Here is a 27883-nt window from a genome sequence, read left to right as displayed (position 1 = left end):
AAACAAAAAATAAATAAAATATATAAATATATATATATATATGGATTGTTTATGTCAGTTCTGATCAAAACTGACAGATATAAATAGAATTTTTGTGTGAAAAGACTTGGATAAAAAAAACCGCCAAAATTGTGGAGGCAATTAAAATGAAGGTAAGACACATAACAAGAAGAAGAAGAAGAATTAAACACACATTATCCGACCTTAAGACAAAATTCAAAATCAAAAAAAAAAGTCAAAACCTTTTTAGGATTACTTCAGACCCCTTAAACTCCTTTTCCTCATTCTCCTGTCTCCGTCCATGCATCATTTGATCAATTTTTTTTATGCCTACTAAAATGTTCTCAAGTCGTATACTTAATATTAGTGACAATAATCTTATGTCATCTTATGAGTTATTAACTAAACTTTATGTTAGATTGTCTATATTATGGCCATCTAAATCTAAAGTGAGTCCCAAATGTGACAAGCTATTGCATATAAGTTTATTTGCAAAATTTAACGAGATTTTTCAAATATTTCAAAAAGATTTCTAATCGATCTGTTTCAAGAACATTCGAAAAGGTTTCAAAATATTTCAAGTGATCTTTTTATACCCTGCAACGCATAGAACAAAGCATCTCCGACCATACAAAGTATATATATTCTTGATCAGCACGACGAGACGAGTTCAAATAGTCATGTCCGTCCGTCCGTCCGTTTTCTGTGCTATTATCGAGAAACTTAATATTAGAGAGATTATTACGCCTATAAACTAATGTCCCGAATTTGATAAAGATCGGGTGACTATATCATATAGCCTCCATAGGAACGATCGGTGGAAAACAGTGACTATGGTCAATATCTTCGTTATTTCCTATGATTGTAGGCCATTCTTTCGCAAACATAAGCCTTTTTAGATAAAACGTTCTTCCACATTGATGGCTAATAGGTAAGAAAAGAGTTACCAATAAAGGTGCAAGGGTATACAAACTTTGACGCGGTCGCGGTTAGCCCCGGCCCTCTGGTTAGAAATTGAAATGAAATCACCAAGAGTTTGGTTCCAAGTTCTACTTTGAATATCAGAGATTAGAATCATTGTACTTTCTTTGGGAATAATTTTCCTATTTACCGATTTCCGCCCAGCCAAAATGATAAACTATATCCTCCATTGAGGACTGCTAGATTTCATGGTGCATTCACATCAGCGGCAGATCCTCGAAAGAGGTATTCCTTATATCACTTATTGGTGATATTTCCACATCTGAGAAGGATCTTCCCTTGATTGATTTAGCTCAGATTCTCAATATCATTTCAATTGCTTATTTGTGGGTAATGGTTGAAAATAACGTTTTCAATTCAATTTAAATGGAATTGAATGTGAAATGTGATTGAATTCAAAAATTTCTAGCCCTTTTACACCCACACGATGGCCATGTACCTTTTGTTTTCTATTGGACTTGAATTTTTGATGTTGCTTTCCTTTCCTTTTTAATTGCTGAACAAATCAACTCACTGACCTACAAAAAAAAAAACAATTTTTGAATAGAGAGATTTTTGTAAACGTTGTTGTTGCTGCTGTTGTTGGTGTTGTTCCAAGACCCGCTGAGAGAGTTGGAGTCCCGCACACAACAGGGCGGCATTTAAAACAAAACCACATCCAGATCGAATCCCCAAATCGATCCAGCAATATCACAAACCGTACTAATAACTTTGAAAAACGATGAGTTTTCAAAACAGATGACAAAGAGCCAATACAGAGAGTGAGAGAGAGATGGGAAGGCACCAGTTCAGTCGGTGTATATTAAAAGCACACCGAAGGGGAAACAAAAAATCTCACCATGGGGGGTGCAACCATGTCGGGGGGAGAAAAAAAAACCCACACGTTAAGTTACTTACCACTGGTCCGCCTCCACCTGCCCCCGCTACAACGTCATGCCTGCCCAATCATCTGAATCTCGTCCCTTTAAACGTTAAATTTCCGTTTAACCATTAGCTAAAGCATTTTTTTGTTTTAATTTCTATATCTTTGTGCTGATCGTGTCGCCTAGATGATGATGATGCAGCACTTACAAACACACACACACACACTCATACACACTCATACACACAGCAGATTCATTCAAAAAGTGTTGTATAGAGAGAAACGTTTAATCGATTTTTAAGCCCGCTGTGAAACGAGTTGTTCGCGGAGTCAGCCACCCACAGGATTATGTAAAATGTTAAATATTTGCCATGAGTTGGCTTTTATTTCCAACAATGTGTGTGTGTGTGTGTGTGTGTGTGAGTGAGAGAGAACATGATTTATGCTTTTAGTTCACGATTTGCCATGCCTTTATACATAAACATCATTTTCATTACCATAGCAAATTAGACAAGGTGCTGACGCTTATTGAGAGTCTTTTTTTCGGCTGGGGGGGAGGACGATTTTTTATTGTTTGCAGTGTATGTATGGAAAAGAGATGAAAAACTAATAATATATGTGTTATAAATTTAAACGCTGTTACTTGCATATTCAGTTCAGTTGACCCTAAAAGAAAGAAACCTCATAACGCATGCGATTAGAAGACTCGTGTGTTCGTGTGTGTGTGTGTGTGTGTGTGTGTGTGCCTAGAGTACCTCTAGTCGACCTTTTTAATAACTGTCAATAAGCACAGCGGGAGATCTTAAAAGAGAATCTAAAGCCAATAGACCAGCGATTACAACAGGCGAAAACCTCGAAAATCAAATGTCAACAGTTCTAAGCCGCGGCTAAGCAAGACAATACAACCAATTCGATTTTCGGGCTTAGCGACCTTTTCTTGACATCATCGATCTTGACCCGCCCCAGTTGTTGTTGTTGTTGTTGTTCCCCCCCGCTTCTCCTTCTTCTCCTCCTCTCCCGACACCATTCCCCACCATTAGCCCAAAACTGAAAATGACGCCACGAGGCGCTGCTTATGAATATTCAACAAAGTATTTTTTTTTTTTTTTTTTTTGGGTTGTAGGAGAAAGAGATATAAAAAAGGCATAAATATTTAAGCGTTTAAATGTCGAATGCCTGCAAAGCAACTATAAAAAATATACATATTTCAATAAATGATTTTTCATTAATAATTCACTAGAAAATTGAAAAACAACAACAACAACAACAAAGCAACAAAGTTTCAAAAAAAAAAAAAACTTAAGCTGTTAACGCCTCCCAAAAGGAAAAGAACAAAAAAAATAAATAAAAATAAAAAGCGGTCGGAGAAGAAAGACTTTAAGATTAGGATTAACTATAATATGTATGTGTGTGTTTGTATATGTGTTGGCTAATTGTAAGATTTGCCTCTTAGTCTCCAGGTAAAAGTTTCTCAAATCACTTAAAGCCATAATTGGCTAAAAACAAAAAAAAAAATTTATTATGTGCCATAAAGTACATTAGCTCGAAATAGCTGTAAATGATAATTATTTTTTAAATTTATTTAAAAAAAAAAAAACTTTAAAAACTTTTAAAAACTAAACGATAGACACTTTAGATATGAATAGTTTAGAATCCATCCAAGTTCGTCCTTTTAATACATTTATACTAAAAGCTTGACTCCTTTTTAAGCAGATTTTTAAGAAATTTAACGACAAATATTAATTTCTTATGAAATTTAGGTTTTAAAATGTCCCAAAAGAAATTATTTTCTCTTAACATTTTGAATATGGGAATCCTGTTGCATTTTTAACTCTAAGGACACTTAAGACTTACATAGAATTATATTCAAGTAATGATATGAAAGATAAAGTCCATTATGACAAGAGGAAAACGAAATGGAAGGAAAAATAATTTACCAAATAAGTTAATAAGTCTTTTTCACTTAATTAATTGAACTCACTTAAAAGGCGTATTCAAATTCAAGAGACTTCAAAATGCAGTTGGGTTTAGTCCTTACTTATGTAAGTTAATTGGCCTTAATATCAACGACAATTATGAGACATTAATACTCTAAGGAGCAGAGAATTATATCAATCTGAAGTCTTTGATGATAATTATTTGGTATGGCAATAAAACAAACCTTGAAATTGAGATTTAAATTTTGAAGTAATCCGTTTTCGAATCATCTTTGTCATTTTCAAACAAAAGTCTGTGGCAAGGTTTGTAATTGTAGATGAATTTTCATTGTGTGTGTGTGTGTGTGTGTGAGTGTGTGTTGCCATTGTTGCATAAGAAGTTGATCTTAACGCTTATCTCAATCTACTTATTAGCTTCAGAAGAAGTCGCATACAAAATCCCGCACAAGGTGTTTACTCTTGGCCATTCTGCACAGACAACGCGTGCCAGTTGCATTCTTCTTGATGGTCGGTCATTTTCAGCTGCTTGACCAACCAACAAATACATATGTATTTCTCACATTGCCCTATAGGCCGCCGCCTCATAATTGGCAATTGACAATACCTTGAAGGCATTGAAGGCAAAAACCAAACCAAGAAAAACCTATTCTCATATTCTGAAGGATGCCTAATTGACAGAAACCCTTGAAGAAAAACAAAAAAAGCAAAAAAAAAAAAAACTGTGGCGTGACAATGCTGACAAGAAGTCTACGCCTTGAGCCTCCGCAGGAGGAGGATAGATAGTAATGTGGTAAGGACAATAGGAATAGCAAGCAAATGCATCTTGACTTGAGCCAATTGCCCCGATCAGGGACAAAAGAGAAACAAATATCACACCTTTGTTTATGCCAAAAACCGATACAAAAGATACTAGGTACAAGGGTCTGGTCAGTTCTCGATCCTCTCTCTCGCTCTCGGTCTCTAGGGAGAAACGTGTCAAAATCACAGCAGCATTTTTAGCAGGTAAATGTGAAAATTCTCCCTAAAGTAAGAAAGAATTAAACTCAGACAGAGTCAGGAGTCAGGAGACGCCAGCAGCCGGCAAAAACCGCACAAAAGAAAATCGCCTCTCAACTCTCAACTCTCGCCTCTCGACTCTCGAGTGTCTTCTTTTTGGGCCCATTGTTAACCATTTGTGGAGTGCATCCACAAAATAGTCCTTAAAGGACGCTTAGTTGGCTTACAAATGATGCATGTATGTATGTAGGTATGCAATGCCAGTTGCCCATAGGGGAAGAATACGGCAAGCAAATAAAATTGTAAAATGCCACAAATCATTGTAACTTCTGTCCCAGATCTATTGTTACAAGTTTTTAGAAACAACAACACAGTAAAGGGAAAAACCCGCCCCTAAAAACCCAACAAATATAAAAAGGGCATGAGACTATTTGCCCCTGCCTCCTAGTCCTCCTGTATCCGTCTAACAATCCGTAACGACAAACCATACGATTCGATTTGGGGGTAAACGAATTTACAAGAACACAAGAAAAATCTAAAAATACAAATATATATACATATGCGACTTTACAAATTTTCCTTATTGTTTTTTAATTGTTTGCCAATTGCAAATTGCCTCAAAAGCTAAAAATCATCTCTCCTTCTCTCTCTCTCTCTCTCTTTTCTCAAAAACTTGTTGCTCTTGCTCTAGAAAATCTAAAAAAATCTAATAAATTTGAACTTGAGTTCTTTTTTTTTTTTTTTAGAACTCTTTTGGTGGTCCGTAAGACAAAAAAAAAAAAAAAAAGGCCAATAGACCAAACCAAATCACAAGAAAATAGAAAGAAAAAAAACTAAAACGACTTGATTTATTGTTGCAAACATAAACACAACAAAGTTGTCGATTTGCATAAAAAAACAACAACAACAAAAACAAAGTTAGGTGGAACAAACGGAGGAGGAGAAGTGAAAGAAAAAGAAACAAATATTAAAATATTATTATTAATTTATGCAAAATGCAGATTTAACTAATTAATTGTAGTCAATGTTCAATCCCCTCTAAAAAACTCTGCACAATGCAAATCATCAAACAAAATCAAAGAGTACATACATCAAGAATTCAATCATAACGAATCCCTTGATACACTCACCAAGAGGAAAGAAACTTAGATTAAGTTCTAAATTTAGTCTCAATAGATTATGAATAGAATTTTAAGCCTTTTGAGTTTTTGATAGATTGAGTTTCGAATTCGTTTGACTACATACAGATCTATTCAGTTTCAGTTTCTCTGTTCGAATTCGAATTCCTTTTGAATGAACTTTGAACCATCTCTTTACATGTAATCCATATGCCCATCTTTGCGGCAAGTGTATCAAATGAAACAACACAAAAAGACAAACTTCAACATCAACTTATTGATGTTTAGTGGCTGTGACATGTTGACGAAAAGACAAAGATATTTCAGATTCGGTTTCAGATTCACATCGGAGACTCGAGACTCGAGACTTTATGATGAATGCTTGAAAAATGCGAAAGACTAAAAATGAAATGTGTAAAAAATGTGATAAAAAGAATAGAAATACTTTCACGCCGACTTCAAAATACCATGCATCAAGTGAAAGAAACAATACTGAATTAGAGACTATCTCTCTTTAACTTTAGAGTAGTTAATAGGTCAACCTTTTGGGCTTTTGGCCAGTGACTAGATAATGAAATGTGGCAACGTAACCGACTTTAATATACCAAATTATCCTACGGATGCAGGGTATAAATATGTTTTGTCGATTGTTTTTGTTCGTTTTCATATATAACAAAACAAGAAAAACGCGTGTCGAGGGCGATTTATAAGCGATTTATTACCAGACTCAGAGACAGAGACAGATCAGAACTTATATCGACAGAGACACACACACACAAACACACACAGAGACACAATCTTTGGACTCTTTTGGGATCTGTGGATCATTTTCATTTCTCACCTTCGACAAGTATCTATTCACATTTTTCTCTTATTTGCACAACTGGCAAACAATTTTTTTTTTCCTTTGCAAAAAATGGCAATTGAAATATTTGCTTTTCTAGTGGCGAGAGTGAAAGAGATGGAGATAGAGAGAAATATTATGTTTAGAGAACCATAAATGCAGACAGACTGCAACAAATTAACAAAATTAGTTGTTAAAAATTCTCACTTTTCAATAATAATAATTAACCACAGGGTGCCCAGATCCATTATTATACATAAATGCAAAATCAAGAGTATTTAAATTTTGTGTTTTTATACCATACACCCATGGGGTGAAATGGTATATTAAAGTCGCCAAAATGTATGTAACAGGCAGAAGGAAGCTTCTCCGACCTGATAAAGTATATATGTATATTCTTGATCAGGATCAACAGCCGAGTTGATCTAGCCATGTCCGTTCGTCCGTTGTCCGTCTGTATGAACATGCAGATCTCGGAGTCTATAAGAGCTAGAGAACCAAATTTGGTAAAGTATACTTGTGTAGTATGTAAGTGTATAGAGTTAATTGGAATTTCAGCCACGCCCACTTCCGCCCACGAAAATTAAACAAAACTGATTATATTAAAAACTAACAAAGCTAAAGTCACCAAATTTAGTATATACACTGGCGTAGTATGCGCGCAGAGTATACATCTTTTTATATTTTGCCACGCCCACTTTCGCCTCCATAATTTAGAAAAAACCGATTTCCTCCTGTAGTTTTTTTACTGTCGCATTCAAATTCGGCAGACTAATTATTCTTATCTATTTCTACCAAACTACCAAATTTGATTGAAATCGGACTAGAAACATGCAAAATATGCGTATGAACGTATTTTACTAAGCGGTCCACAAGGCCAGAATTGGCCGTTGGCTAGTGGCGGCGCTAGAGTGCTCATGATAGTATGGTTTTCGAAATTTTAAATATTTGTTTCACCTGGTGTATGGTATACCCAAGTCGGCGAGTCGACTTACAACTTACTTCATTTGGATAGAGATTATCTCTTTCATTAGCAAATAATAAATGTATGAATTTACAAAGATCAAGATTAAACCAAATGACATTTGACATTGTTACAACCGTTTAGATCAGCGAATCGATTAAAATTAGTTAACGTATCAAGATGAGAAAAGGTTAATAGATTGATTAAAAATTGAATATATAGAATATTAATATGTAATTAATTCAAATTTGGTAATGTGACAAAGGTTTATAGTATATGTATATATATATAGACTTGACTTTAATGATTGATTCGAAATGTTTGATTTGATTTATGTCTGAAATCAAATATCCATTTCCATTTCAATTTCCAAACACATGCCGCTATAAAAAATAAAAAAAAAAATAAAAACAAATTTCAAACTTTCGCAGCTCTTAAAAGCTTCTGCTTTTTCTTTTTCTTCTCGTTTCGTTTCACGTTTCTCCCCCATCGATAAAATTTGAACGTTGAAAAATAAAACATAAACATAAAACATTTTAGGCTTATCAACATTTAAAACAAAAGCCAAACCAGACAACAAAATAATTTATAAGTTCGGTTTTTGGGGCAGCTGCCGAAAGCCGCAAATGATTTGAAACACACGAGAAAACAAGTTCAGGAACAAAAACCGAAAAAGAAAAAAATAAAATCATTTGATTCAAATTAAAGCAAATACCCCCAAAAAAGACATACATACATAGGCATAACCAAATCGAAAAGAAAATTCAAAATTGTGGCTCATCCATTAGGCCATAGACTTTTGGTTACCCTAGACAATGTCAAGGAAAGGTAGATGACTAATGGATAAACCTATATATATAGGATTCTATATAGTCACAGAAGGGATATTGAATGGCTTAAGATCTTAGAGGGTATTCAGCTCTTTCATTCAAAGGAAGGAGATGATATTATTATGAAGGGTATAGCCATATTAGTAACTTCTGTATCAGACCTAAAGGGTATAACCCATTCTCAAGCCATTAGCAAAACTCTAAAGCACCGACTCAACTCAAGTCAAGTCAAGTCAACTAGTCGGAATGTCGTTGTGTGTCGTTTGCTTTGAAATTTAATATCAAAACGTTGTCTATGCAAATGAACATTGCCACCTGTTTATGTTTATGGACGAATGGACAACATTTGTTGGATCTCTTGATGCCCCAGCAGCAGCAGCGGCAGCCAAAACCGAACGGTATTAGAGCTGATTTGGCTGCTGTTGCTGCTGCATAAGGCAAACTATCTATCTAACTGGCTATCTATCAATTTGAATTCGGGATACCGAAACTTGTGTTTCGTTCTTGGGATAATCTCTTTCTTCTACGCGGTGGGAAAAACGTGAGAACGATCTCACTGGTTGTGTGTGTGTGTGTGTATGCAAATCACTTTCAAGACCAAGTCCGGCGTCAATAAAATATACAAAAAAAAAGAAGCAGAATACAAATACAGAAGAAAACAAAAAAAAAAAAAAAAACTAAAACGAAGAAAGTATTAAAATGAAATTTATTTCTGTATGGCTAACCCAACAGTCAACAGTTATAATAAAACTCGGCTGGGAGCGCACACAAAGGCCGATGTTTGCCAACAACAACAACAGCAAATGGCTGTAAAACACAACCAGTCTCCAGTATCCCAAAAGATCCCAAAAGATCCACCAGAGATCATCTCAGTTTCTCTCTCTCTCTCTGTCTTATGATGTGATGATGTGCCTGGGTCTTGAGTTCAGTTTTGTGTTTTGTAGTGTAATAAAGTGCGACATTTTAAGTCGTTGACGTTCTTGGGGTAATAACTTGTCAACACTGGGATCCCCCCCCTCCCACTCCATCACCATTTTCATTCCCCACCCCCACACCCCTTGCCCTTCTCCCCCCCCCTTTCTGTATTTATATCAAAAGTATCTTTGTCATCGCAAAAGGCAAAAGACTTGAAAACTTTTTTTTTTTTTATGAAGGTTTGGCATTCTTTAATTATTCATTTATTTCTTTCTCTTTCTGTTTTTATATTTTTTTTTTTGTTTTTTTTTTTTATTTTTAAATCATATTAATTACTTGTTAGCAATTGACAAAAGATTAACTGCCAGCTGCAGATTGAATGCAAAAAAAAAAAAAAAAAAACAAAGTTAAGTAACTTGCAGAAAACTTTTAACCATAAAAAGGTTTGGATGTTTGGCGTTTTGGGGTTCCAATTTGGTCATAAAATATTTAACGACTTTACGCCAATGTTAGGAGGATCAACAACAACAACAATTCTCTATTTCTCACTCAAATCCCCCCGCACCACACACCACCACAACACATTTTATGCACTGTCCCCGGGACGCTTTGTGGAGTCACCGACAAGTTGTCTGCCATCATAATATTTGCCTAGGCCAAAAGGAGTATTTTTCCAACTAAAAAGTCTCTGTCTCTCTCTCTCTCTCTCTCTCTCCCTCTCTAGGTGTGTGTGTGTGTGTGTGTTCGTGTGATGTGTGAATATGTTGTGCAAAAAAATTGAATGGCATATGCACATTTTGTCGCCAGTGATAAAATTTAATAACGCTGATAAATTTAGCAAAAACATGCTGGACCATTGACATAAAGCGGTAATTAAGTTTGCTGGAAGATGCACCACCATCACCACTTGGTCTACCCATTTGAACGTTGATGGAAGAGGGGGCGGTTGGTTGGGGGGGTCTGGGTATTTGGCCAACACTAGTGTCACAGTGAATATAACTGAAGAGAGAGAGAGAGAGAGAGAGTGAAGAAAGATATCTAAAAATATTTTCCTTTATTTCATCTTCAATTTCAATTTCAATTTCAATTTTATCATTTCTTACCTAATTTGATATTCCAAGTTCTATTATTTTGAAAAGTGCCTAAAAACCTTTGAGAAATTTACGACTTAAAGACTGAAAAGATGTTTGCCAAACTAACAAATTTTCAAAATATAAAAAAAAATAATGTAGAAGTTTCAATAGATTATTAAAATCCATTTTCAATGACAAATCTTAAATTTTAAAGCAATTTTTACACTGACAATTAAATTCGATAGTGATTCTGAGCTCAAATTTTAACTTTAATATATAAGAGAGAGATATACAGTCTAGATTCTCAAGATTTCGATTCCAATTCCAATGTGAATTCGCAACTTTAGAAGCAGTAGAAAACCTGTCCCAAAGATCCTCTAACATATCCTTGCCCCAAGCCTTAACTTAAAGTCAAAATCGTTTTTGAAATAACTGAAAAATAGTCTTAACCTTCCTGAAACTCTTCGTTTTAGCCGTCTGAACTTGCCATAAACAAAGAGTGGATTCTATTTTCCGAGTAGATGATGAAAAAGTTCATAAATCTCGCATAGTTAGTTTCCACTGTAATGGTTGGTTGGAAAAAGTTTTTCGGGCCATTGCATTTGCTCCTCTCTCTCTCTCCCTCTAGCTGGCTCTCACTCTGGCTTTTGCTTTGTTGTTGTTGCTCTGTTATAGCCGCCCATCAATTTGATTGGATCAATGGAACCCAACAACCACACTCACACACACACACACACACACACACAGTTCACCTAAAAACCATTTCCTGATGAAATATTTGTAAACATTTAGCCAATTTATGGAGCGTGCGAGTATTGTGTATGGCTATTATACCATATAGATGGCGGACCACATCTCCACACCTCGGGGGCGTGGGCGCCCCCACAACCCCACGTTCCCCGGCCATCTGCCCATGCCCAGAAGAGAAAAGATGGGCAGGCGACTAAAGTCATTAAATAACAATCAAGCGACGAGCGATGATCTTAACGCCAAACAACAAACGCCGACGTCTACACATTTTGTTCGTGGTATAATATATTGGATTTAAATCTAAATAATATATTTCAAAACGAAAGGAAACCCACTCAAAAAGAGTAGCTCTAATTAAAAAGCAATATGCCGTATCTGAAAGTTGCCAAGCAAAAGAAGAAGAATTATTATTATTTGACAGACGCCCATTGACAAAAAACACAACAAAAAACAAACAAAATATTTGAAAATTTATTGAAATATATGTATATAGTATTTGAGTTTTGTTGTATTTTTAACATAAAATCAAAAGATTATTGTGTTTAGATCAAATTGGATGTGAGATTCTGTTTCAAATTACTCTATAGTTGAAGTCCAATCCAAGATCTTTGATTCGTCTTCTCATGGATCCCATGGAGATCCTTTACAGTTGTAGATGAAAGACTGAAAAATCCTGATAACTTTTATAGGATGCCATATAATCAACTATTCTTTTATAGTTCAAGGCATAGAACCTTTTAATCAATTAGTTTTGTAAGTTAATCTCAAGTTAAAGGAAACAAATTTTTCATAGGCATAACAAGGATATTAATACAAAATTTCTAGTATGAAATTTTTGATTTTGATTTTAAGATTTGTGTGGCAAATTCTCAGCGAGAGTTAAGATGACTTAAAACTCTCCTGAAAAACGAATTGTTAAGAAAATTCATAGGTACTAGGGACATTTGTATATGTTACATTGAAGGGTATTGTAAATTCGTTGAAAAGATGATTGAAATGTTCAGCCTTCATTGTTTGGACTGGCGCTTAGAGCTGCAGTTTTCATTTTGCTCTGTTGATTTCTTCAAAAGCTGCTTAAATAGATCGCTGAAGTAAAGAGAGAAAGAAGAAAAAAAAAAAGGCCTTAAGAAAACATTTGCCAAAAATGCCTTCAAGTGTCAAGTGGTCAAGTTGTTGCTATGATCTTAACCTATACTACATTCAATATATGTATATATATATATATATGTGTGTGTGTATATATAAACATATATAGTTTATGGGGTTTTTTTTGTTGTTATTTCTTTTCTTCTGTTTGCTGTTGTTATCAAGCGGCTTTGTCATGTATGTTGTTGTTGTTATTGTTATTGTTGTTTTTTGTGTTTTTTTTTTTTGGGAGCGCGCAACATTCTCACGGTGTTGTCATTTGTTGATTTTCTGTGGCCAAGGCAAAGAGATGACAAGTCACAACCGAACAACCGAAAAGCAAAACCAATTCAGATACAGACAGAGACAGAGACACAGAGAGAGAGAGAGAGAGAGAGAGAGAGGACACAGAGGCCTGCCAAGGGCTTTTGTCATCAATCGATCGATTGAAAAGTTGAGACTGACGATAGCTCTCCATTACCTACCTATGTATGTATATGGAGTAGTCCCCTATTGATGATGATCGCTCAATTTGCGCAATGACGTGAAAATTGTCTTGTCTGGTAATCGATCTTCTAGGAGGATGATATAGTTTTCTTCTTCTTCTTCTCTTTTTAGTTTAGTTTGGGTTTTTGGTGAGGGCTACTGTTGAAAGTGTTTCTTCTTCCAAGTTGTTTGCCATTCAAAATATCTCGCTTTCTGTTTCCTTCTCACCTAAGATCTGCCGTCGGAGGGCTCCTCTGGCCTGGACACATGCTTGAATGGCTAGAAGGAGGGAGGGGCGAAAGTCGGGGCGAGGTCGTTCGTATGGGGCATTAAATGGCAGCTTGTAAATTTTATTGTATACTCTTGAGCGTCTTTCTTGGTTTTTATAGTTCTACGAGTATCCCCCTCTCTCTCTCTGCCTCGCTCTCTTGTTGTAGTTGTTGTTTTTTTGTTTTCTGGTTTTATATTGCGTCCAGCCGGATTATTTATGACATTTCGAGCAAAAGTTGCAAGGTGCAAGTTTTTGAAATGTGGAATTTTTATGATAGGGTAGGATAGATACAGCGACAGATAGACAGACAGACAGACAGTCAGATAGATAGAGGGGAAAAATGCTTATATAATACCCAAGCAAATAATAAAACTAGCAAAAAAAGAAAAAACCCGCAGAGATCTGAGAAATATGCATCGAAATAGATATGATCGAAAGTTAGGGAAACGCAGAAAACCCGCAGAGTTCTAAATGAGTTACTTACTACTCATTTTGTTGTCTTCTTTTTGCTGTTTTTTTTTTATCCAAATTGTTAATCTTTTTGGCTACTTCAGTTTGGCAAACTACCCAACCCATCCCGCATGCCCCCTTCCCCCACCCCACCGTCACAATGGACTACAAATCAATTTTATCAGTGAATCTATTAAAATATTTTTATTGACATTTTTTTTTTTTTTTTTATTTATTTTTTTTTTCTCTCCAGTTTTTTTTTATGGCTGCGCAACGAATTTGAAATTCTTTTCATTTCGTCTATATTAATTTTTTGTTTTTTTTTTTTTTTTTATGAGAGTTAGATGAACTTTTTTAAGAAATAAAATTGCCATTTGAATATCATTTAATTCATTTGATAATAATAACTTATTCGTTGGATTCACACAAATAGTTGCCAAGAAGAACAGATTATAGAAGTTATACATTGCGGGTCATTAAATTGGAGTCACTCTTGTGACATTTTATAAACATAAAACTAAAATAGGTGAAACAGTTTTCTTTTATACTTCAATACTTAATTCAATTAATAATTATCACTTGCAAAGATTTGAGGATTGAAAAAACTGAACGTTTCCGCCTATAACTTTCGTCCAGTTCGATGAGGGATTGGTTATATGAAAGGGTCTCCGGTTAGTAAGTCTTGACGAAGACGAAAATGGTCCCCTTTTGGGCGTATATAATATTTCTGGAAGGATTAATCCGTTTTGTCTCAAAATCTTTATTTAGTAAGTTGGATATCAGCTTTGCCCTGTGACTGACCCATGAGAAATCATCAAACACCGACGGCCATGTTGCTAGAAATAGGGGAACACTTGGTTGTTCCAACAGCAGAGCATATTTTCATAGAAATTGTTCTATATATTGATAAAATATAAATAATCCTCATGTTCACATATTTTTTTTTGTTTTTTTTGATCATGTCCTTGATTCTTTTATTAGGATCGGAAATCAGAAATTGTCTAATAAACTGAGAGTTCATTCTAGGTAATGTCTTTTAACATCTCAATCTTAATATCCTTTGTGAACAGACCTTAGAAGTATATAGACACACATATGTCCTTGATATGTACATATATTAAATGGGCTACACATATGTCCTTTTTGAAGAGAGCAAGATAAAGAGCTGGATGGTTTGCAATATTTAGCTAAAAATTGTGAGCTGAACTCATAAATTTCTCACCGATTTCCAAGTAATTCAAATCTAAATGTCTTATAAATTGGTTTAATTTCGAATTTGTTTTATATTATTTAAGGATTCGTTTCTTTGTTCGGTTAAAATAAAGTCTAATTCATTTTGTTTTGGCTTTAAATCTAAACTCCTTCAACCTATTTAACATTCATAGTTGAGATTTATGCAATGCACACTCCAAAAACCGCACACAAAACTCACGGCACACAGACAGATACAGTTACACACACACACACACGCACACACACATGCATAGGTATATGTATCTATGAGTGCGAGTAAATTACAGTCAAATGACATGCTCGCCAAAAATGCCACTTGGAAATGTTGGTCTTTCTGTCCGTCCCTCTGTCTGTCTGTCTGTCTGAATGTCGTTCAGTTCTCGTTCGCTTCGTTTGGTCTGTCTTTTTGTCAGTTTTTCTGTGGCTGACAACTGACATATTTTCAGAAGTGGGCATAGACATGACAACAACAACAACAATAATAATAATAAGCAGCAGCAACACCATCGTCAGTGGCAGGCTGCGGTCCTTTTAGTGTAACTTGGTCCTAGAAACATCAAGTCAAGCCTCTCCGGCCTTGTCTATGTCATAACGGGCGTTGGGAAAACAAATTGCTCTCAAAACACCCCGAATTGCATTTTGCTCACTTCACTTCATTTTTATGTTGTTCATTTTGTTTGAAAAAGTTAAACGAAAGTGACAGGCAGCAGGCAACGCGCAGGCTCGTAGGGTTAGGGGCATGGGTAAGGGCCGTGTCAGTGGCAGTGGCAGGGGTATGTATCTCTGTATAGGGGAGTTCTTTTGGCATTTAAACGTGTCACATGAAAAGTTAAATGGCAGCGCGCGCAACCAAAAAATATGTATAGAACAGCCGCCCAGCAGCCATGTTAGGATGTAGTTATAACTTACTTTTGGTCTATATGTATCTCATAGATACTCACACACACACACACGCACACTCACATGTTGCTTGCTGATGGTGGCCATATTGCATTTGTTATTTTCGGTTCGGTTCGGTTTGGTTTGGTTTGGTTTGGTTACTGGTTGTGGGCATATTCACAACCCCCCAAAGGGCCAATTGTTTTGCGGCTTGTCATAAATTATATCTATAGATATTTGCTTCTGTTTTTCCAACTCTCTATCCATATACTTCTCTCTCTGTCTCTGTCTGTGACTATCTATCGGTATGTGTATTCGGTATTGTTTTATTAATTGCTGTTTTTTTAGTCGGCCCTTTTGATCTTTTTAGCCGCTTCTGGGCCTAGTCACGGCCAAGTTTTTGTTTAAATATGTATGTTTTATTTATTTTTTTGTCAGCTTTTTGTCGGCAAAAAATAAATAAAATATACTTCTTTTTTTTTTGTCTGCTTGTCTCTGTGTGTGTGTGTGTGTGTGTGTGGATGTTTTTTTGTTAATAACAAGTCGCGAGTCGTTAAATGTTAAACGACAATTATTCGTTGCCTACAATTGCAACAGCAACAGCAATTAATTTTCTGTGAAAGGAAATAAAAAACAACAACAACAACAACAACAAAACACAGGTCTATGCCCAATTTGCAAGTAACGAATATACGATACCCTTCATAATTATAATATTATACAAAAGTATCATAAATTTTGGTTTTTATCAAGAAAGTATGACATTTTGGCCATTTAACGCTTTCTTTTGTCGTTGCAATTCTCAACTAGTTTTAGCCTTGAAAAGATGCCTTTAGAAAGTTGGCTGATGATCGTTCTTAATGGACCTTCAATCGTCTTTTCCTAAATAAACTTTGTAAAATCTTTGGTTGAGTCAAAGTTCCAAAAAGGTCAAAGTAAGGGACTAATAAGATCTATACTTAATACATTTAGTTTCGTCTAAAGGTTATATTTATATTATGGAATTTTCTTGTGCTTGAAATGTATATACCTTGATTTTCAATGTTTCCCCCCTAAAGTATGTAAACGGTAAATTTATTTTCACTTTGATTAATGGGAAAACAATTTAAAGTCGTTGCATATGTTGTACATTCAGTTTTCTTTCTTAATTAATGGAAAATATGTATGCAAAATGCTTGCCATTAATTAAATATTTTAAGTAATCCCAACAACAACAACAACAACAGTAACAACAACAAAAAAAGGGCAGTCAAATTGCTCGTCATGGCAAAAACCAAGAAAAAATAAGATTATAATTGAATTGTTTGTATGAAACGGAAACTTAATGAGATTAAAAAGGAGAGAAAAGGAGAGAGAGAAAACGAGATCGAGAAGAGGAGAATACAAATGATTGTCAATTTGGTAATTGAGGATTAATTATCAATGCCAATAATCTGGCAAATCCAACAAATATACAAAATGATATCTGAACGTTTTAATCAAATGATGTTAAAATAGTTGATCTAATCAACGAATCTGTTTTCGAGTCATGTTAACTTTGCTAACTCACCTCGCAAAATGGAAGCTGAATAAATCTGAGGGATCATTTGGAGCTGCTTATGAAAGGGTTAAGGACTTTCCGTCTTCTCTCTTTTTTAAGATCTCGAAAGTTCATTCGACTCGTTGTCTATAGAGATCAATTAATGGAATCATATGATATTATTTTATTTTTTTGGTAATTTTGTCATAAAAAAATAATGATTACTTCTACTCAAATTATATAGCTAATTTAATAAATACAATTTGATAATTTGGCAGCTGTTAAAATAATTGTTGAATTCAACACTTGGCGAAAATATTTAAAAAAAAAAAGAATAAATAAATAAAAATTTTAAAATATAGGTACATTAATTTTTGTTATTTTTTTCTGTTTTGATTTGTTTTTTTTTTTTTTTTTTTTCGTACTTTATGAAACGCAATAAAATTTGTTTGAAACACTTTTAAAACGGCGTAACATGCAGTGACATTTGAATATTCATAAGTCAAACGATTCGCTGGGTCAGTTAATAAATTTAACTAAACCAAAAACAATATCAAAAAGTCAAATGGAGGAGGAGAAGGAGAAGGAGAAGTGACTAAAGCAGTTGCCGTCAGTTGAGATAGACAGAGGAGACAGAGCAGAAACAATAACAATAATATCTTGGCAACAACAATTAGCATAACATTTGAAAATTTATGGTTCAATTTTTGGAAAACAACAAAAGAAACTCGTCTGTGATAACATTTCCGAGTTACTTGTGTGTGTGTGTGCGTGTCTTTTGTATTTACTATTTGAATTTTGTTTAATATACATACATAAGTTAAATGTTGCAGCTAAGAAATAAAACAGAAGCCGCCGGGACATTTGCTAGATTTATTGAACGATTTCGATTGAAGGCATAACAAAAGAAGCAAAGCAACGATTATAGAGTAAAATAGTCGTTGTATTATATTCGTCGATCCGGTTCTCTCAAATCTCAAAATCTCAGTGTCAGTAGCGGTATTTGATCAAACGTTTTTGCCTTTGTTTCGCTGCGTAAAGGAATTTGCATTTCGAAGGAAGGGAAATAGAAGAAAAACTACTTTCTTATTATGCCTAACTAACTTAATCATTGATCATACATGAATCGTTTTGAATGAGTTCATTTTCTAATCATAAACGTTGGGAGAAATGGATTTTATTAAGAGAAAATGTTATCCTAGCTACGATTCCTTTTCTTCTTTCATTCAGTTTTCATTCCTTTTTGAGTCACGGCAATTTCTATACATTTGATAATCAGATTTTGAGTTACTTTTTAATCAACTTATTTGCAGTATGAATATAATCATTAACCAAAATATACTCATTAATCTAATTTGATTATCCTTTATCCTTTTACTAATTCTAAGTCAGTTCAATTAAGTATTCTTTAGTAGGTTATAGTTATAGTTCCAATCACGAACGTTTCTAGACATTCAAAGCCTATTTTTGACCATTTTCTGGCTGTCCTTTGCCCTCCATAGTAGTCAGGCAGATCCTTAAACCTTTTCTTAGATGATCGTACATCTTTTCTTGATCTGTCCCATATTGATTCTTACAACTTTCAAGAGTCAAAGTAATAATATTTATGTCCTTTTCGTTTCTTTTCTTTTTGCAGACTGAGCTGCGTTCCTGCGCAGCGTGCGGCGAACCAATCTCGGATAGATTTTTTCTAGAGGTTGGAGGCTGCTCGTGGCATGCCCATTGCCTGAGATGTTGCATGTGCATGTGTCCGCTGGATCGCCAACAGTCATGCTACATACGGGAAAGGCAGGTCTACTGTAAGGCCGATTACAGCAAGTAAGTATAGTAGTTTTGTGAGAAAATAATAATAATACATTTAATATTAGTTGAACTTTCTCGGTTTTTAATTTTTTTTTCTTTCGATATTTTTCAACTTACTGTTTTGTGGATGGATTTTCTTGCCTCATACTATCTATGTATGTATGTATGTGTAGACACAAGTGTTTTCAAAATATTTTCCCACAGACATATAAGTCTGTCATTTGGTGACTCTCTCAATAAAAGTCACCAAAAGGTTAATTGTAACAATTCGACAATATTTGTGACTTAATCCCTTAGATAAACACACACACACACAGAGAGAGAGAGAAAGAGTCAAAACGATTGCAGGCCAAACTAAACGAAACGACATGATATTGGTGAGGGTATAAGGGTATGGGTATGAGTATGGAAAGAAAACTTTAAAATGCAAGTTGCATGGCAAAAGTATCTTACAGATACATACAACAACTCATACTCATAGATGCAGCATTCGTTCATTTCATTCGAAACGGCGGAAAACGGTGTCGACAACGACAGCGACAACGACGACGAAACGAAACGAAATGAAAATAAACAAACAAACGCGCCGTGAGATGCTGTAAAAATATTTATTTTTCAAGTTAAGAATTTTAAGTGTGCATTGGCCGATGGAGACATCATCCATCCCAATGTATGTAGCCAGGGGTCCAGACCCAAACTCAGGTCTACATCAACATCCCATATCCACATCCACATCCGAGTCATGGTTTCCCTCTAGCACCCCACCCCCCCCATCGACGATACCCATCATCAGTATGTGTATTGAGTGTACATTGTTGTGGTTGTAAAAATAAGCTTAAAAGCTAACAATAAGCTGCCAAAGTTGCCAACTCATTTGGAAAAACTCTGATCTGTCGAGTGACATAGAGCAATAACTTCCGCTTAGAAAAATCAATCTCTCAATGGTTAAGGGAAAACACACACTCCAAATGTACAGATGTATTTTGAAACTTCCCTTCACAAGTTTTCCAGGTGATTAGATAGAATAATACTTACATATATGATCAAGAGAGACAGAGAGTGAGAGAGAGAGATCATTACACCTTTTTATCCCAATGGATTTGAGTATATCTAAGTTTTAATCTCTTAATTTATTTAAAGTCAATAAATTTCTGCTCAAGAATACACAAATATCGTATATCAATTGTAACAAATCATGTCAATAACTTAAGATTTATTGCCCTCTCACGAAATGTCTCACAAAAAAGTAAAGAAATGTTTTTGAGGAATTTCTTTCGAAGTGTATTCAAAATTTTCATTAATTAAAGTTCTAAAGGACTTAAATAGGAGCTTATTGAAAACTTCCAAAGTTTTTAAAGTCTCACAGATTACGGATTAAGATGTAGAAATTAAGTGGCTATAACAATTTCCGTTTTGGTTAACAATTTTTTATTCATTTCATTCATTTTGTGTGTGTGTTTTATTACAGAAATTTTGGCGCCAAGTGCTCAAAATGCTGTCGCGGCATCTCCGCCTCGGACTGGGTGAGACGAGCTCGTGATTTGGTCTTTCATTTGGCCTGCTTTGCCTGCGATCAGTGTGGACGACAATTGTCGACTGGCGAACAGTTTGCATTGATGGATGACCGGGTGCTCTGCAAGGCTCATTATCTGGAAACGGTTGAGGGTGGCACCACATCAAGTGACGGTAAGCATAACATGCGAAACACACACACACACACGCAAACAAAACGCGAAACATACATATGAACATAACAACATAAAAAGGGCAACAACATGGTGCTGTATGGTTGAAAGGAAACCCGAATCCGAAACGGTTTTGCCAATTTGGAACGCTTCAGGTAGTAGTACTAGTAGTTGGCTCTGGCTGTGGATGTGGATGGCGGTGTGGGTTAGCGCCAGGCAGTCGCCAGTTTTTTGTACAACTTGAAGAACTTGATGAAATCGTGTCATACTCGTAAAATAAAAACATAACTAACATAACACACACACACAAGAGTGAAAATGAAGCTACTAAAAATAAAACCAAAAAAAAGAAAAAGGAAAAACAAATCTCAGATCGTTGGCTCAGGCGACGTGATCGGCTTGAAAATGTCGAATATACCACTCTATAGAGACCACCAGGAATCTTGGCCATAAAGCAATAGCAAACTACCAACTTACCACATAAACTATAAACACTTTTTGACATTTTCAATTTGGTTGACTGTCAAAATGCTTTTAGTCCCCAAGCAGACCTTTTGAGCATCAGAAGTCAGCCCCAGCCCTAGCCCTAAGATATTCTCCTCTCATCTTTAACTCAACCTTCTCCTCTTGCCATCCTCTCTTTCCCTCTCTCTCTCTCTCTCTCTATATATAGATGGCTGTGATGGTGATGGTTATCATAAGAGTAAAACGAAACGTGTACGCACCACATTTACCGAGGAGCAATTGCAAGTGCTGCAGGCCAACTTTCAGATTGACAGTAATCCGGATGGTCAGGATTTGGAGCGTATTGCCTCGGTGACCGGTCTGAGCAAGCGTGTGACGCAAGTTTGGTTTCAGAATTCGCGTGCAAGGCAGAAAAAACACATACATGCTGGTAAGAATAAAAGTAAGTAGTGGATTAGTGCAGCATGCCAAAAAAATTAAAAAAAACCCAGAGTAGTCTGTAAATCTAGAGAGTTTATAGTAACCACATACAGTAGCAAAATGATTTGAAAACCATCGAATGATACTAAGTAAAAAGTAATCTCAAATAATTCCTTTTTATTTATTCTCCGTCTCTCTTTCTCTCCCATCTCACTTTTTCTCTGTCGTCGCTCTGTCGTCTCTCAACAAACGATTTTTGATTGCAGTACGCGAACCGGAAGGAAGCTCATTTGCGCGTCATATTAACCTGCAGTTAACGTATTCATTTCAGAATAACGCACAAAATCCAATGCATTTGAATGGTACTAAAACGGGTCTATACCCAGCACATGGTAAGTGTCCATTAACCATTACGATTTTAAGCCAACTAATGATCGATTAGAAGCCAATCAAACTACTCTTAATTTCAACATTTTATAACCATCCCAAAGATTGAGATGAATACTGAACTGAATCTTAGGGAGATTCAGGGGGATATAGTAGGCATTAGTACTTCAACTTGGAATCTAAAACTGAACTGAATCTTAGGCTCTAATGAGGATATATGTAGTAGGCATTAGTATTTCAACTTGGAATCTAAAACTGAACTGAATCTTAGGCTCTAATGAGGATGTAGTAGGCATTAGTACTTCAACTTGGAATCTAAAACTGGACTGAATCTTAGGCTCTAATGAGGATATAGTAGGCATTAGTACTTCAACTTGGAATCTAAAACTCAAGAGTTCTTGCCTTTAACTATTTGTATTGTCTTATAAAGCAAAGAAAATAGAATCTTAATAATTATATATGAAAGGTTTTGAAAATTCTTGTTTTGTCGTATGTTTCTAAACTAATGACCTTTAAACTCTAAGGTTTTTCAAACAATTTTTAGCATTTGAAAGACTATTTTAAGAGATAAAACATTGATAAGTCTATTTTGAGCCCTCTTGTTGATTCAAAATGTTGTGACTTCAAAAAGTGATTATAAATATGTTACTAAAATGAGAAGAGCTGGAGTTAAGAAAGAGTTAGATATGATCTAAAGTATATACAAACATATGCATATTCATTTCTTATAAAGCAAGTTAAGATCAGAGAATGAGCTCATTAATGATAAGTTCAAAAATCTAATCGAAAATCTTGTAAAATTTTCAAATTTTGAGTTAAGTATTTATCTCTAGCTTCTCTCTTATCTCATTAACAAAGTAAACTCTTGTCCTGTGTATGAATTTGCTGTGCCAATTGCCATTAAATGTTGTTCTTATTGATTTGTCTACTTGCAGAATCCTCCATGGATGAGTTATCACAAGACTCAAGCGTTCATTGTATGCCCAGCGAGGTGTGACTAGAGCAGTCATCGCCAGCACGAGCTGCTCATCGTTAGCTCGGGTTAGCCCTGTGCTCCACAAAGGCACAAACCACAAAACGTCCTTTCCTAGTCAAAATTTGATGTAAAAACAAAACAAAAACAAAAGAAACACAGCTTAAAAGAAAGAAAAGAAATGCATAAAACTATCATATAATAAATCAAGAAATCAGCACTCATTGCAAACAAAAAATAATAATAAATAATTTCCATCATAATACATACAAAGCTCACCCAGTCTATGCTTTGAGCATTCCAAAAAAACGATTTCATTCCACAACAATCACAAAAAGCAAAAGCAAAATAAAGACACAAACTCAATCACAAACATTCCTGCATTGTATAGGCTAAGAGATTTCGTTTTTTAGTTAATTTAATTTAAATGAAATTTAAATTTTAATTTAGCTTAATACTAATTCATATAATTGTTAAGTGTTTATTTTTTTTCTCGCCCACCTCCTCCTTGGAGTCCTCCTCGTCCTGCCTCCATTTTCATCCTTGATCATGTCCTTGAATCATTTATTTAAGATCGAAAACAAAAAGAAAACTGCTTGCCAAGGCTTTTGTAAAATATTTATAATACTATATATATATATATGCCTAATCTAAATCTAATCGTTAGTATCGTGAGAAGAAAATGTTGTTATTATTGTTTTTTTTTTTTTTTTTTTAAATCTTTTTTTTCTGTTTTTTAAATGTATAAAGCAAAAACCTATAAATATATATATATATATATATAAATAAATATATATATAAGTAGACACATATTTATATACATACATATTATATATATACATACATATATATATATATGAAATTTTCTTGAAAACTAGTTTCGGGCTAGACATTTTGTATATAGAGATAATGATGTTAGCCAAAACCGATAAGCAAAAATAAATGGTAAAATAAAGAAAAAGAAAAAAAACGAAAAAAAAAAAATATATATATATATATATATATATATACAAAAAAGAAAAATAAAACTAAAAATTTAGTTAACACAAATTATAAACAATTACAATTAATGAATGAACCGAAATCAATTAAAAAGAAAAAAAAAATATGACAAGAGATATAAAAAAAACAAACAAATCTTTGAAAAAAAATAAATTACGACTTTTTAGTAACAAATGGGAGAAGAAGAAAACAATTTTCAAAACTTTTTCTCTTGATCGATTAGAGGAAGCAGCCTCACATCCTGTTCCATCAACAATTTCTCTCACTTTATTTGTTCTTGATTTTCTCGTAAAACATCTTTAATTAATCGCTTTGATCAATGGTTAAGTACACTGACTAGTTTTGTGGACATTTAATTGAATCTTTGTCGCAATGGATTGCTAACTAATGTCAAATGATCTTTGGGCAACACTTGAAGAAATCGATTTCCGGTGCAGCATCATGATCAGCATGATCATCACCTGTGCCATCAAGCACATCAATGCAACTCAGGGTTGAGAGAAGCTGGCCATTTGCAGCAGACAGTGTGACGACTTTTATAGCCATTTTACCTTGGGTATATGGGTAACATCTCTCTCTCTCTCTCTGAGCATCTGTGTCTGTCTCCCTATCATGGATGCAGTTTCGACCCTCAAGTTGCCAGTCATGTGGCTGAGATTCTAGTGTTGCCACTTCAAGTTTGGCTGTTAAGTGCACAGAGAGCTGATGCGATGCGATCGTATTAATTGAATTATAAGCCTAGATTATGCAAAGATTTCCTGCCTCCAGATGCAATGCACTGACGTTGAACAAGATGGACAGATGTTGGGACAGATACGGACACCGAAAGAGAGGCAGAGTGAGGTAGAGAAAAGCAATTTGTGGTTTAAGAAAGATCATGATGATCATGCTCATTCAGAAATGAATTGAATGAGAAGGCGGGTGGCGTGACTTGGCATTTGGACACAAGGACTGCACTTGTTTGTAATATATACATATACATACAGGCATACATATATGTATGTATATCTGTTGATATAGAAATTGTGGTGATCGCATTGCAGGCAAAATAACAAAAATATCAACAAATCGTCATCATTAATAATGATCACTTCAGGCTACAGACTTGAAAACACAGTTGCTATCGGAGGTTGAGTTGATTTTTTTTTTTTTTTTTTTAGGTATGTGTTTTTTTTTTTTTTTTTTATTATTATTTTCTTGATTCCCTGCCTGGCTTCATTTGTCAAATTTCACCGCGCCTCCAGTGGAAAAAAAGAAAGAAAGAACGAGAAGGAGGAAAAGGGGGAGAATGAGATCGTAAGATATCTGTTGAAGATCTTTCTGTCTTGTTGTTGTTGTTATTTGAGCAAACATTCAACACTTGAAGCGAGAGATTTTCATGGCAAGGTACAACAACTCAATTCTCAATTCTCTTCTTCTTCCCCTGCTTACCATCTCGCACCCTCGCTCACTATCTCTTTCTATCTCTGTGGCAACTCATACGCATACCCCGAAATGAAATTATGAATGATGTGATACTTTTGCCATTGAGATGTTTTCACAGACGCAAGCGAGGTTTCAGTCCCAGTCCCAGTCCCAGTCCACCAGATCCCAGACCCCAGACCATATCTTATTTGCTATATCTACACATCTACCAAGTCAACTTGGTATGGCAACGGGAACGGGAACGGGTTCGTGCCGCTGCTGTTGCTGCTGCTGCTGCCGCTGCCGTGTTTGTGTTATTTCTGCTGGAAATGAGCGATCGCGTGCAATAATTTGTAGACGACTTTGGCTTTGAGTCCAACTTGGTTATGGTTCTGGTTATGGTTATGGTTCTGCTTGTTGCCGTTGTCGTCGTCGTCGTCGTCGTCGTCGTCGATGCACATGCTGCACATCATTTTTCAAAATCATTCAAACACTTGTTAAATATTTTCTTAACCGATTGATGATGATTGTGTGACTGAGAAGGAATACCAATACCAATATCAATACCAATACCAATCTCATTCCCATCCTGCTACAAAATTATTTGTGTTTATCAATAGATGTTGTTGGTGTTGCTGTTGTTGTTGCTCTTTTGCCTAAAGTGTAAGGGAGAAGGAGAGAAGGCATTGACTTATTACGATTTGGTCTTTTCATGTCCATATTTCAGGCGTTGAAATTAATTGATATCCGTGGTATGCGCCCTTTTGTCTGACAATAAAGCTATAGCTGGATAACCCTCTCCGACCTGCCACTCCCCTCCCACTCCAGGCGGCGGCACACACACACACACACATTGATGATCGATTACAGAACGTGCCAGAAAAAAAATCGGGGTCAAGTGTGAGAGGATATACCCCAATCCATGCAAATCTGTTTTCGATGATTGGGTATGCAAATTTATACATTGTAATTTCTGGCTATTGGACCCATCATCGTACTCATCATCATTCTCATCATTATCATCATCATCATCTTTATCATCCTTGTCCCGATCACCTATAACAAAAGACTGTTCATTCCTTTCAACACGTTGCCTGTTGTATGTATATATGTGTATATATATATTTTTTGTTCCTTTTCGTTGTTGAATGAAGACCAACCTCAGCGTTGATTTTGTGATGTGTGTATGATGTGTGTGTGTCTGACTCATGCCGCTTGGCATTTTAATTGATTTTCGGGGGAGCAAAATTCCTTGTGCCAAATCTGCGTCAGAAACCTCCTAACCCCCCCCGCCCCCATCTCTCTCAATCTCCACCAACCAGAATCTCTTGGGCACACGACGTCCTCGTTTTCGTTGTTGTTGTTGTTGTTGCTATTGTTGTGGTCCTTATTCTACACTAAGCACGTACACACACGCAACGTTGTTCACCTAGACTAAAGTCAGGGATTGAACATTTATCATGCTGCATTGCTCTTTTGTGGACTTTCTGACTCTGAATCTGACTGGAACTTGGATTGGCCTGGCCTGGCCTGAGCTTGCGTAGGCGTTGGCTGGTGGTCAACTCTGTCAGTCTTCTCCTCCTCCTCCTCCCCCCTTCTCTCTCTTTCTCCTTGTGTTGTGCGTGTGTTTACCATCATCATCATCATCATCGTCATCGTCATCATTGAGATTGGGGCGTTGGAGCACGTAAAAATGTAACACCAACTGGAATCTGTAGGCAACTGGTCACTTACGCACACATCTGAGTTGAGTATTAAAGTTGATTTATGGCCAAATAAAACTAGCTAGAAAACAAAAGTGAAAAATCATATGAAATGTTTAAGAAAATATGTTAAGTGAAAGTATTAAATCATACAAACTCATGCCAATAAAAGTTATTTGGTTTTGGCCTTTTGGAGCGAATCTTGAGCAGTCATTAGTTTGAACATCTGAGAAACTAAAGGGAAAGCGGAAAAGGCTCCAGTGACGACTCTCTTGGAAAGGTTTTCCTGTTCAAAGTAATATTTGTCCCAACTTGACCAACTGAATTCGATCTAAACCAATAGCAGGACATTTTATGAGATCATTCTCTGTCTCTTTCTCACGTTCAATCACTCCAAGCTTAAGGATTTATCAATATTTTGAATTTCAGCTATTTTTTGTTCGACCAACGCCTGGACAAAGATTCAATATCATCAGCACTGGTCACTTGGTCTCCATCTGTAGGTCGAGCATTGAAATCCCTTGGCCTTTATTTTGTTTTGGTTTTTCTTTCCTTTTTTTTTTTGTGTTTTTTTTCTTGTGTTACCTCAAAGTTTGTTTAACTGTGCGCGCACAGGACACCCAGCTGTGGTCGCACAGGCCAACAAGCCAGCCAGCCAAGCGGTGGCTGCTGCTGTTTGGTACTGTTGCTGTTTGTGTTGCAGCCAAAGACAAGGCAACAGCAGCAACAAGAACAACAGCTACAATGATGACGACGACGACGACGACGACAACTTTACCTCAGTACGCCTCAATGTTTGTGCAAGCAA

General features: G+C 35.6%; 1 protein-coding gene across 1 annotated transcript; it reads left to right on the top strand.

Annotated features, from left to right (window-relative positions):
- Positions 1–23547, top strand: Awh (Arrowhead). The gene is made up of 6 exons (XM_068287023.1): positions 1–152; positions 18870–19051; positions 20505–20722; positions 21395–21616; positions 21873–21998; positions 22929–23547. The coding sequence occupies exons 1-6, from the start codon at positions 147–149 to the stop codon at positions 22988–22990; spliced, it is 816 nt and encodes a 271-aa protein (XP_068143124.1). The 5' UTR covers positions 1–146; the 3' UTR covers positions 22991–23547.
- The last annotated feature ends 4336 nt before the right edge of the window (positions 23548–27883 follow it).

Source organism: Drosophila tropicalis, unplaced genomic scaffold, assembly GCF_018151085.1.
Source record: "Drosophila tropicalis isolate 14030-0801.00 unplaced genomic scaffold, ASM1815108v1 contig_463, whole genome shotgun sequence".
NCBI lineage: Eukaryota > Metazoa > Arthropoda > Insecta > Diptera > Drosophilidae > Drosophila > Drosophila tropicalis.
This window is presented reverse-complemented; position numbering and strand designations above follow the sequence as displayed.

Excerpts from the sequence above, each read along its gene's own strand:
- Awh (XM_068287023.1), top strand. Across the intron at positions 20,723-21,394 it reads TGGCACCACATCAAGTGACG|ATGGCTGTGATGGTGATGGT; the intron begins GTAAGCATAACA and ends CTCTATATATAG. Across the intron at positions 21,999-22,928 it reads GGGTCTATACCCAGCACATG|AATCCTCCATGGATGAGTTA; the intron begins GTAAGTGTCCAT and ends GTCTACTTGCAG.